Source organism: Prosopis cineraria, unplaced genomic scaffold (assembly GCF_029017545.1).
Source record: "Prosopis cineraria cultivar Desert tree isolate PC_DT_omini unplaced genomic scaffold, ASM2901754v1 PC10, whole genome shotgun sequence".
In the NCBI taxonomy this organism is placed as follows: Eukaryota; Viridiplantae; Streptophyta; class Magnoliopsida; order Fabales; family Fabaceae; genus Prosopis; species Prosopis cineraria.
In genome coordinates, this window is record NW_026555341.1 from 12531692 (window position 1) to 12544004 (window position 12313).

The 12313-nt window shown below is 31.7% G+C and overlaps 2 protein-coding genes across 2 annotated transcripts; one reads left to right on the top strand and one right to left on the bottom strand.

The window, feature by feature from the left end:
• Positions 1–889: 889 nt before the first annotated feature.
• Positions 890–5553, top strand: LOC129322727 (carbonic anhydrase 2-like). The gene is made up of 9 exons (XM_054969080.1): positions 890–974; positions 1334–1404; positions 1707–1847; positions 3571–3619; positions 3769–3885; positions 3970–4023; positions 4127–4212; positions 4506–4611; positions 4892–5553. Exons 2-9 carry the CDS (start codon positions 1346–1348, stop codon positions 5054–5056), a joined length of 777 nt encoding a protein of 258 aa, XP_054825055.1. The 5' UTR covers positions 890–974; positions 1334–1345; the 3' UTR covers positions 5057–5553.
• Positions 5554–6592: 1039 nt separating this feature from the next.
• Positions 6593–9575, bottom strand: LOC129321662 (2-methylene-furan-3-one reductase-like). Its single transcript, XM_054967515.1, has 4 exons — positions 9061–9575; positions 8079–8402; positions 7223–7382; positions 6593–6981 (listed from the first exon to the last, which is right to left on the bottom strand). The coding sequence occupies exons 1-4, from the start codon at positions 9502–9504 to the stop codon at positions 6716–6718; spliced, it is 1194 nt and encodes a 397-aa protein (XP_054823490.1). The 5' UTR covers positions 9505–9575; the 3' UTR covers positions 6593–6715.
• Positions 9576–12313: the final 2738 nt, after the last annotated feature.

Genomic DNA, 12313 nt, shown 5'->3' on the forward strand with positions numbered 1-12313 from the left:
ATTTAAGGGGTGAATGGGTGATTAACTTTAAAAAGTCAAATAATAAATAAAACAAGTTTTTAAAAAATAAAACTGAAAAAAAGGAAAAGGCAGAATCCAAAAGCATTAAATACAATAGTACCAAAAAAAAAAAAAGTGGTACAATGGTCGTTCGTTCCCATGCATTACCATTATTGCATGTGTTTTAGATATATTTAAGTTGATTTGATTCAAAATATTAAGCATTAGATAGTTCTTTTTTTCAATTATTCACTTATTTTTTTTAATAAAGTGACACATTATAATTTCAATTGTTATTATTAAAACACTTAGATATTTACTGAAGTTATACTCAAATAAAAATTTTTTTACTTAAACATTTTTGTTAAAAAGTGTGAAATAGTTATTAATAAAAAATTAGGTGAGTTGGATTTTGAGTTTACTAGAGTCAAAGTATGCTTCTAGTTCAAATAGTATTTATAAAAATACTTACGAATTACTTTCCAACAAAATTTTTAAATCACTTTTTGAAAGAATTCCTTAATTTAAAATATAGAAGATTGAATAAATTGTATGTTTCTCTTTTCATTTATATTTATATTTATATTTATATATTTTTATTCCTTATCTTTAAATACTTCACATAAAAACCATGAGTGTATTGATAAAAATTTTAAAAATAATATAAATAAAAAGATGTAAATATTTTTAAAAAATTAAAGTTTTAACTGATATTTTTTATGAATAGCATATATTGTGTTGGAAAAAACTATGTTTCAAATTCTTACTAACATTTATACACAAATTAATGTTTTAATGGCCTAAATTATGAGTAAGTATTGTGATGGTAATTTATTCAAAGTTATGACCCGAATTCTCTGCCTCACAGCACGTAACTCCTCGCTTCTCTCTCCCTCTCTCTCTATATATCCTCTTCCCTTTCTCAATCATCGCCTCACTCGCCATTTCTCTTATTCTTTCTCCTACATTACAAGGTCTCTTCTCCTTCTCCTTCTCCTTCTTCTTCTTCTTCAAGAGGTTTCTGTTACTGGATTCATGATATATGATTAACGTATCTATATATCTTATCTGCTTGTTTTTTGGCCTGAATCCATCTCATGATCTGCTAATTCTTTCCTTCCCCACCTTAACTATATCTTCTCCTTTAATTAACATTCGTATATATATCGCCAAGTGAAGTTTCTGTTTGTAATAATCGCGAAATTTTTTTATCTGTTAATTTGTCTGAAAACTGGCATGCAAGATTCGTTTTAATCTCAGCGCGTTGAATCTGTTTGGATTGGTAATTAATTAATTTTTGGGTGAAATATATATATATATATATATATTGCAGAAAGAAGATCACATGGCAACACCACAAGAGTCATATTTGGACGCCATTGCTAACTTGACCAAGCTTCTCAGGTGACAAATCATTTTACTGTATTTATTTATTTATTTTATTACCACTATGCCTCTCACGAGCGCTTTGGATCGTGGGCCCCGTCTAATTATAACTTTTCATGAAAATATATAAATAAAATTGAACTATTAAAATGATTTTATTTTATTTGTATATTTTTTATAAAAAATTAAATAAAAATTGTTAAAAAGTTTTGATCTAACCAGGATACAAGGAAAATGAGAGGTCCTAGATTTTAGTTTCTTTGCTTTACTACTGGCCGATGCATTTGGATTTGTTTATTATGAATGAATTTTTGGTTCAGTGAGAAAGCTGACTTGGCAGTGATCGGCACCACAAAGATCAAGCAGTTGACGGCGGAGCTAGAGGCGGCCCGCGACAAGCCGTTTAACGCGGACCTTAGGATCAAAATCGGCTTCCAGAATTTCAAGCTAGAAAAGTTCGAGTACGATTCTTCTTTAGCCGTCACGTTTTTATCTTATGCAAGCGGTTTACATTCTGTGCTTATCGCATGCTTATCAAAGTCAGGAACAATCCTGACCCTTCATTTTAATTTAAATTAATCTTGCCATTTATTTAAATTAATTTTTAAATATTTTTAATATTATATTTATTAATATGAAAGTATAAAAAATTTTCAAATTTTAATTTAATAAATATGTTCATTATCAATTTGACCAATACATATTTAATCTAGCAATATAATTTAATATTAAAAAAATAGGTAAACATAACATTTGATTCTTGTACTTACTTGCGTTTTGCTTTAGGTTCTCATACTTTTTTTTTTAATGTTTTAGGTCCTTATATTTTTATTATTTTATTATTTTTGATCCTTCTATGAGCAAAGGACTTTGAAAGGACCCAAAATAATAAAAATAAAAGTGTAGGGATCTAAAATATTGAAAAAAAATATAATGATCAAAAGCAAAACATGAGTAAATTACAGGAACCAAAAGTTATATTTACCTTAAAAATATTAATAAATTTATAATTTCATTATTTATATAAACTCTGGAATGTTCAAATATAATTTAGATGATCTAATTTAATATTAAAAAATTTATAAATTTAACAAATTAATCATTTAAATATACTTTAAATAGTTCAGATTTAATATAAATTTTTTTATATTTTTTATTTTAATAAATATAATATTAAAAACAATTTAAAAATTAATTTAAATGAATGACTAGGAATTTGGGTTAAAATGTCCTGACTTTGATGAGCATTTGGTGCTCATCACACCGAACGCGGACGCCTTATGCAAGCCACTTTTTATGAGGAATTGGACCTTTTTATAAATTACTGACGATTAATTGCTTTCTTTATAAGTTTACTTTCATAATTTGCTATCAGCAGAGTAAACTATTAACTATGAAAAATATTCTAAAAACGAGGCATTAAATAAAAATAAATTAGGGAATTCTTTTTTTTTTAGACAATTTCAATAATTCAATTATCACTTCTCAATTTTCACGGGGTACTCAATATTGTACTTCCTTTCCTTCATTTTAAATTGCAAGACATTTTTTCCTATTAAATACTTAATATTTTTTAAATTTATTTTAGTATAAGAAAAATAATCCACTTTTTATGATAAAGTAGTTATGGACAAAAAAAAAAAAGATGTCTCAATTTTTCATGCTAATAAGGCGATACTTCCTATACCTTTGATTCTATTTATAAATCATTTTCAACATGCTTTACCTGAATTAAAAAGCTCTTAAATTTCATTAATTTTATTTTAAAATTTAATAAGTTTTTGCTTTTATTTTTTATAAATATTTTTTAAATTTCATTATTGATATTTTTATTTAAAGTATTTAATAACTGTAAAAGTATAAAAAGGAACATTGAAAATTAATAAGTGTTTTATAAATATGATCAATTTTTTTTTTCTCTCTTTTCCCTAAAAATAAGACCAAAGTAGTAACTCTTGGGAAACTTTCAACGCTTCTAATGATCTCTTTTGACTAACTAATGCATTATTAGTTTGTATTTAAAAAAGAAGAAGAAGAAGAAGTGCCTTGCTTTTTATAAATCGGAGAAAATAACTTAAGTAAAGGAGCAAAGCGGGCTTAGTTTGTAATGAAAGTTAAAAGAAATATATTAGTAGTGAATTTGATGATGAGGAATGAATGGGATTGATCTGTGACTGTTGGCAGGAAGAATCCAGACTTATTCAAGGAACTTGCAAAAGGGCAGAGTCCAAAGGTGAGCAATTCTATGCACTGTCTGTTTCCAAAACCACTACCAGTGGTCCCAATAGTTTCAGGCACACTCATTATTGTTCTTTTGATTCCCTTTTAATTTTGTAATTAAATAAAACCAAAAGAGTAATCGATTAGTAATATATATTGCAGTTTATGGTATTTGCATGCTCAGACTCAAGAGTATGCCCGTCTCATGTTCTGGATTTCCAACCTGGTGAAGCCTTTGTCGTCAGAAACATCGCCAACATGGTCCCACCTTATGACAAGGTCTTCTTCTTCTTCTTCTTTGATAGATGTTGTAAAATTGAAGCTAATTAATTAAGCCCCCTGCATGGTTAATTTATATTGCAGATAAAGTATGCAGGAGCTGGAGCAGCCATTGAATACGCTGTCTTACACTTGAAGGTACACACGCGCACACACATAAACAACATGTTTTATTTTTTTAATAAACCAAGCATGCATACATTAATTATAAAGAATCTGATGAAAACTATATAATGTGTAGGTGGAGAATATTGTGGTGATAGGACATAGCTGTTGTGGGGGGATAAAAGGGCTCATGTCTATCCCTGACGATGGGACCACTTCTTCGTAAGTCATTCTTATGTTATATATAATATATATATATATGTATGTATGCATGCACGTATGTATGTATCTGATCACACATATATTTATTCTCTCCTATTATTCATTCTTTTTATCTCTTTCAACAATCCTTGTCAAGTCATCATACATAACTGCTTTATAATCTGATCTTGATCCGGATTAGTTGAAGTCTAATACAGAGCACTTACAGCGTTACTCGCACGCACGCACGCACGACATGGCTTCTTCTTCACTGTTTGTTTGTAATATTAAATGATGGTGTGAGGTTTTTGCAGTGAATTCATAGAGCAATGGGTGCAAATCTGTAATACAGCAAGGTCCAGAATCAAATCAGATACAAGCGGCTTAAGTTTCTCGGACCAGTGCACCAACTGTGAGAAGGTCCGTCAAGTGATCAATAATCACACTGATCAGCTGTTATATATACTGTTATAAATTTGTAATTAGGACATAATTGGTTAGTTAGTTAGTTAATCTAGCCGTTGGGAAGAGCGTTAGGAAGAGACGTCTATATATAGGCTGATAATTGTATTTTGATATTTTATGAGAGAGGACGTATTATTCAGTGACACAGCTATTTCTCAATTTTCTATCGTTCCAAATTATTCCTACCTATCATATACGTTTCAGAAAATTGATGATGATGATTAATTAATTACAGGAAGCAGTGAATGTATCGCTTGGAAACTTGCTGACGTATCCATTTGTGAGAGAAGGGCTTTTGAAGAGAACACTGAGTGTGAAAGGTGCTCATTACGATTTCATTAAGGGAACTTTTGAGCTCTGGGATCTCAACTTCAACGTTTCATCTTCTCTCTCTGTCTGACTCTCGGACTAGCTTCCTCTCAGGCTCCAACAACACCTTCATTTTCACTGCTTGGCTTCGCCTTACTGTTTTTTTTCTGCACTTATGTCTCAGAGGATCAGGATTCCGTGCATGGGGAGCCGCGTGCAAGGATACTAAACGACGCCGTTTCTGGGCGCTCAAAATGCCGAAAAAGCGACGTTGTTTCATCTCTGCGCACGTCACTCATGACGCAATGGATCTGGTTCTGTGTTTCAGATCTTGTAGTTTAACTTGTAAACCACCCGAACAACATATCGGCCACAATAATGTTGATTAATAAGTTATATATATATTTTCATCCATATTTTAAATAATCACTTCTAAATTATGATGTATGCATATTTATTCTTGTCGTCTTTTTCTTTTATTCAAATGGCCTGGTTCAACATTTATCCTTCTTGATTATGTGGTCTCCAATTCGAGTCTCAAAAATGAAGAACATTAAGGGAAGATTATGATATAGGTCCCTATAATTATCTTTTGTTGCTCTAAATCCCTTTACTTTATTCTTTATGCAATGTTAGTCCATTTATGTTTGAATATGGTCAGAAAGATGATGACATGACAATTAACAACATTAAATATGCTGACATTTAATTAATTTGCTAACTTATAATTCCAACTCAATATAAATTATCAGCATTAGTTATATGTCAGCATATTCAACATTGTTAGCATCACCCCATCATTGTTTTGGACATAATAAAAAATAAGGGACTAACATTGCAAATGGAATAAACTAAAAAGACATGAAGCAACAAAAAAAAAAAAACTACAGCCTACATTAAAAGAGGTTAAAATTATAAGGACTAATAGTGATTTTTTTTCCCAACATTAATGTTAAAGTTCATTCTTCGAAATATGACTTTCACTAATTGCATGTTCCTAGTTTTGTTATTTTAGGTTTAATGAGTGCTTGCCTTAGCGAAGGAATATGATATGTTACTTTTGTTTAAAAAAAAAACACATATTACGTCAATATTTTCCCAGAAACTAATAAGTCAATTGTATATTTGCACCTCAGTTAAGTTGTTTGAATATTTTAAGCCAACAAAGCTGTAGTCAAATAGGAGCATCTCATCCTTGTGAAGTTATATCCTTAGGCCCATGGATTAAAAAGCCCATCTCATTCAGTGTCTTTGCCCAAACTATCACATGAAGTAAGAAAGAATGCAATGGACAAAAGCCCAGAGGGAGTAAAAACAAAAACGAGAGGGAAATCAAAATTTTGTTAGCCAGTGACGGATCGATGTCTAGTCAAAGGGGTGGGTGAATGGCGTTTAGGACATTTTGCATGCAAACTTATTTACAGTCAAGCCCCAAGGGACCTCACTATAACTTCTCAAATTCATGGGATTTATTTTGTAATTAAGTTCTTCCTTTGAATTCTATTTGTAATTTTCCCTTACATAAAGCTCATTTCTCCATCCCCTTGTAATGCATCTTCTACATCCATTTTGTAAACGCAGAAAATTGAAACCGGGAAAGAAGACAAGGACAGGTTTTTTAGGCACATTTTTCTTTCTAATCTCAACTTTTACCTACTCATAGTGTGAACATACATTACAAGATACATCACACATCAAAATGCCCTATCCCATATCTCTTTCATTTTCTTTTCTTTTCTTTTTCTTCCCCTCATGGGATTGGATGGATGACAACTTTTCCAGTTGCTTTATTGGTTTCAAGGTAAGAGAAGGCATCAACAACCTGAGCAAATGAGAATGGACCTTTGGGATCTACAATTGCCTTTACCTTTCCACTCTCCAAGTAAGGGTTCAGTTTCCTCAGAACTTCTCCATTGGATGTCACCACGAATCTGAACCCAGGTGGCGTCACGGCTCCAGTCAGCGCCACCACACTACCTCCTTCTTTTACAGCCTTCACTGCTCGGTCGCATTGCCCTTCAAATCACCACAACAGAGAAAGAAAGATCATTAAGCAGGCTTGGAGGACAGGATCAAGATAAATCCTACTAAAAAGTGTGTCTGACAATGAGAACAGTTACTAGCTGGTATAGGTATTGATATAAATTCTACAACAATTGAAGTATTGCTCATGAATTGTTGTCCATGTTGTTTGAGAATGCCGTATGGAAGAAGGAACAAAGTATAGAGTATGGGAACATTGTGAAAAAATTCTTACCAATGGCATCATAAACCACATCAAATTTTTCAGGCAAATCTTCAAAGTTCTCTTTTGTGTAGTCAATAGCCAAATCAGCACCCAAGCTCTTTAGCAGTTCCAGATTTCTAGTGCTTGACGTGGCAGCCACTCTTGAAGCGCCAAATACTTGCTTAGCTAGCTGAAAGTCAGCAGAGAAAATTAAATAATATCAAATTACCTAATAGTGGGGGGAAATCTAAGCATATGAATTTTCTAGTAAAATTTCGACTTATCCATCCATTTCATAGAAAATTTGATATCAGTAGCGCACTTCTATGGTAATCTAGTCTGCCAGAATTTACTTTTTTCTCCACTTAGAACATGATTTATACATTACTAACTAATGAGGGTCTAGTACATCGCATGGAATTCAAAAAATGAGTTGCATTGTTTATGACTTACAAATAATGCAACTTGTTACAGTTTATGTCATACATAGATATATAGATACAGAAAATGATAAGAAGCAGCCGTGGCTGGGAGAAAAACTGTTCGAAATTAGGGGGGATGCTTGAAACAAGATATAGAGAAGCTGAGTTTTATACAAAATGTCAATGCAATGGAGAAAAATGTAGATTTGAGCATGACTAATAAGCCATCAAGCACCACCATTCGCTGAGAAACACGCCTGATCATTTAGGGTTTGAGTCATTAACCATGAATAACCATAAGATCAGCCTGATCAGTAATAGAAGAAAAGATGAAATAAACTAGATTTAGTCACTGGTTCATTGTCTCAGAGGCAGATTCCCTAACTTCAGAAAACTTTATGCAAATAAGATCTTGATGATTACAGATTCTTTAACATGTTGCTGATGTTCTCAAAAGTAAATACCTGAATCACTAGGCTTCCAACTCCACCAGAACCATTCAGAACAAGAATAGATTTACCAGCTGAAAAGCCGGTCCTCTCCAAGCCCTCATACGCTGTCTCAATTGCAAGAGGAAGACCAGCAGCCTGAGCAAAATCCAAATTCTTAGGTTTTGGTGCTAACAATTTTGCTTCAACAGCAGTATACTCTGCCAGAGTTCCAAACTGCTTAGGTCCCTCAAGAGCCTTCTCATTTATGTCCCCATAGACTTCATCACCCACTTTGAAGTCTTTCACTTGACTACCAACCTTTGCCACTATACCGGCAACATCATAACCTGGAACAGTCTACAGTTGAAACAAGCAACAAATGATTTCACTTGTAAAATGGAAAATGCAGAGTCAAGAAATTAGCTCAAGCCATCCTCTTTTGAAAAGGTTGTTATCAAGTTGTAAAGTAGAATCTTGGCATGCCAAAGAATCTCTTTTGAAAAAGTCAATAGCACAATAAAGAATTGTAAGAAGTGTCTGAATTTCATAAATTTACAGAAGAAACTATTTGATTTTACTTCAGTTTTGTCCTTCTTCCTACTATATTGCACATCCACATCTACCATGTCCCATAATTGTTTTTTACTACACCCATAAATTTAACTACATGTAAACTCACTTCTAATCTTCTTCCATATAATAACTGCATTACTGTTAAATTCAGCTTGTAAACACAACTGCAAAGAAAAGAAAACACAAAATTCACATCCTTTTTTAAAATGGAAAAAACTTATTAAAGAATTGCCTCAAGTTTTCTGAGAGTCTCCACGACACAATTGCTTGCTTATTCCTCACCCCATGAAACAAGTCAGTGAGCTGTAAAAATCTCACTAGTCATATTTTTATGAAAGAGTTTGATATTGATATAACAAACAACTAAAAATTACACATAAATCTTCTGCGTAGCTGTAAATACGTGTAAACAGAAAAAAAGCAATTGATAGAACAACATTACCGGAAGGGGAGAATCAGTGGCCTTGAACTTGCCCTGCCTCCTCTTAGCGTCAACAGGGTTAAGAGCCGCAGCGACAACCTTAATGAGCACCTCATCGTCCTTAAAATCAGGCACACCAACGTTGGAATCGAACTTCAAAACATCCACACCCCCATACTCTCCATAAACCCAAGCCTTCATTTGGGAAGGTACGGGTGTCACAGTGACAGACTCAGAAGAAGCAGGAGCACTAGTGGCCTGGGATTTCACCACGAATCTGCCAGACCTGGATGAAAAAAGAGCATGCTTTTGGACAGAGGTGGTCGTGGGTATGAGGTGTCTTCGATTTTCCCGGGAAGTGAGGGAAAATCCGAGAGGAGGAGAAGAGATGGTGGTGGAAGGTAGAGAAGAGGGGAGGGTTCTGAGGTGGGAAGTTGTGGAGGAGATTGAAGCACAGGCAGACATGTTTTCTGGAGGCTCTCAAGTCTCAAACTTTGCCACAATGTGCAAATGCATCCCGCAAAGCAAGAATGCCAGATAACAAGTTGTTTCTGGTTGAAGCAGACAAGATATGCTGGGGATGAAAGTGAAATGAAGCCAATAATTTTTTAATTTTTCGTATAATTTTATTTGTTATTTATGCGTTCCCACGATGATGTGGCCACGATGCTGCCAAAATTGCCAGTATTAAATTAAATTATTTATATAGACATCCCCCCACAGTAGCATTTTATTTTTACCCATGCACAATATTTTATGTGATATATAAAATCTGGCCAAAAAACGTTTTTTGTAAAAAAATTATTCACTACGATAATTCAAAATCAACAAATAGAAGAGATAATATAACTTTTAATCTTTTTAGATAGTATAACTTTTAATTTTTTTTATTTGTCTCAATTATCAATATGTTCCTTAAGTTTAATTATTATTAATTTAATTTTTAAATTTATTTCAATTATCAATTTATTTTTTATTATTTGAAAAGAAATTATACTGTTAAAATTTGATGACTTGGATCACAGAATATTGATATTAGTCAAGAAATTAATGAAGAGAAGTATAATCATTTAACTAAGAAAAATAGCACATTTAACTAAGAAAAATAGCCTCTAATTTTTTTTTTAAAAAAAGAGAGCAAAAATAGGGTAAGTAATTATATTGATAAAACTTAAACTAATTTAGTGGTTAATTTATTCTCATTCAACTATATATACATGTCAAGTTTTTAATATACTCAATATATTATATTATTTTGAGAGTCAATTTGTCTTTTAAAAACTTAAATGACTCACATGATAATTTAAGAAAATATAATAAATTAAATTAATAAAAATTAAATTTAAAAAATAAAATCAATAATTGAGACAAGCACTAAAATTTTTATTTTTCCTAAATATTATTGTTATTGTTATTATTGTTATTATTATTATTATAGTTTAGTCACCAAACAGAAAACTAATTAATGACAGTTAAATCCCAATAATTTTTTTTAAAAAATAACTACAAACTGATTAAAATATTATAATTTCAAGAATTTTAATTATAAATAACATATTAAAAAAATGTCTCACATTCAATGTCTTTCACCGTGGCAACTCAAAGAAAATTAACATCTTTTTCTACCTTCTTGTTGCTATATACTTTGCAAACGGTTTGCTAAATTTGGTATCCAAATGCTTGACCTTTTTAAATAGCTCCTCATCAATCAATATCTTCACTGGCCTACCTTTTTCTGTTTTCCCATTGAAATTTTGACCATTTTTGATATCGATGCTCCTTATGCAACTATCTATGATGCCTTAAATAGACATTCTTCATCCAATGCTGTAACTTTACCAAATGCTTGGTATCTATACAAATAAGGCATATAGGATGTTCTTTAATATTTTAACTTGACAACTTACTATATGCTGGATAGTTATTGGTTGTATTCAGAAGCATGGCTCTCAAATTGAACTTCTATTTCCTATAACCATCATAGATTTCCACATCTGTATGCCAAAGTAACTTCAAGTCTTCAATCAGTGAAACCAATTACACATTTATGTTATTCCCAGGTTGTAGTCTCCGTAACATCCCAAATTCTTATCCTTTGTGTTAATTAATTTAATCATATTTTAAGAGAGCTTAAGGGTATTTAAATACATTATGAAATGATTTTATAATCAATTAGAGTTTGTAAGAAGATAAAAAAATGATCTGTCTTTGTAATTAAACATTTTAAAAGGGAAAATACTAATATTTTGGGTAATTCTTTTTGCATTAGAAAGTATACATCTCAAGCTTTTATAGAGTTCTAATTTGTAATTGTTGGAGATGTTTGGAATTCATTATGAATTTTTAAAATTGGGCTAGTAAAGTTGTATTGTTAGCCTTGGCTAATGGATAAATTCGGCAAGGCAGAGTACATGTTTTAGAAAATTTAAGCTGTGTGAACTAGATATCAAAAATAGAATGAGAAAACAAATAAGAATGAAGGGGGAAGCTTAGGGCTCTACTAGGGCAATACTCGAGCATCGTTTTGAGGAGATTTTGAGCTTTAAGTCACTTTAGTAATTATCTCCTCAATCCTTCTTCCTTCCTACACATTTTTGAAGTGAGGTTTGGTAATGGGGTTGATGATTTTCAGATCCTAGGGTTTGGGTCGGAACCCATTATAAAGTGTTGGTTTTGAGTTGTTGGGAGTTATAAATGTTGTATTTAGCCAAATGGAAGTTATATAAAGTTAATGGAAGGGTTTAAAGGTTTGAGTTATGTTGTTTATAATGAGATAGGTTTTAATGATGAAGAGCTAAACAAGTGAGTTAACACCTAAATAGAAGTATAATAATGCTTATTAGACAAATGAGAGTCTAACTAATTTGATGGAACATAGAAGTGGGTCTACTTGTGGTTAATGACCATAATGTTAGTTTAGGGGGTTGAGAATTTGATTAGAAGCAATTGATAATAAATAGTTGTTGATAAAGATAAATATGTTAGAATGTAGATTGATTTTGCATTGGTGCATTTAGGTATGGAGTGGCATAATTAAGTATTGACACATGAAACTTGGTTTGTAAACAAAGGTTGAGGTAACCCATAATTAATTTATGATGTATTTGTTAAATTTGTTATGGGGTTAAATTTTGCATAAGAACTTATGAAAGTCACAAATAGCTATGAGGAAAGTATAAGAATTGAGTGTGACACTTGATGATGAGACTAATGTTTACATAGGCTACTAGTTGATATTATGGCATAAGTAGTTAAAGAGGTATGTTTTATATAT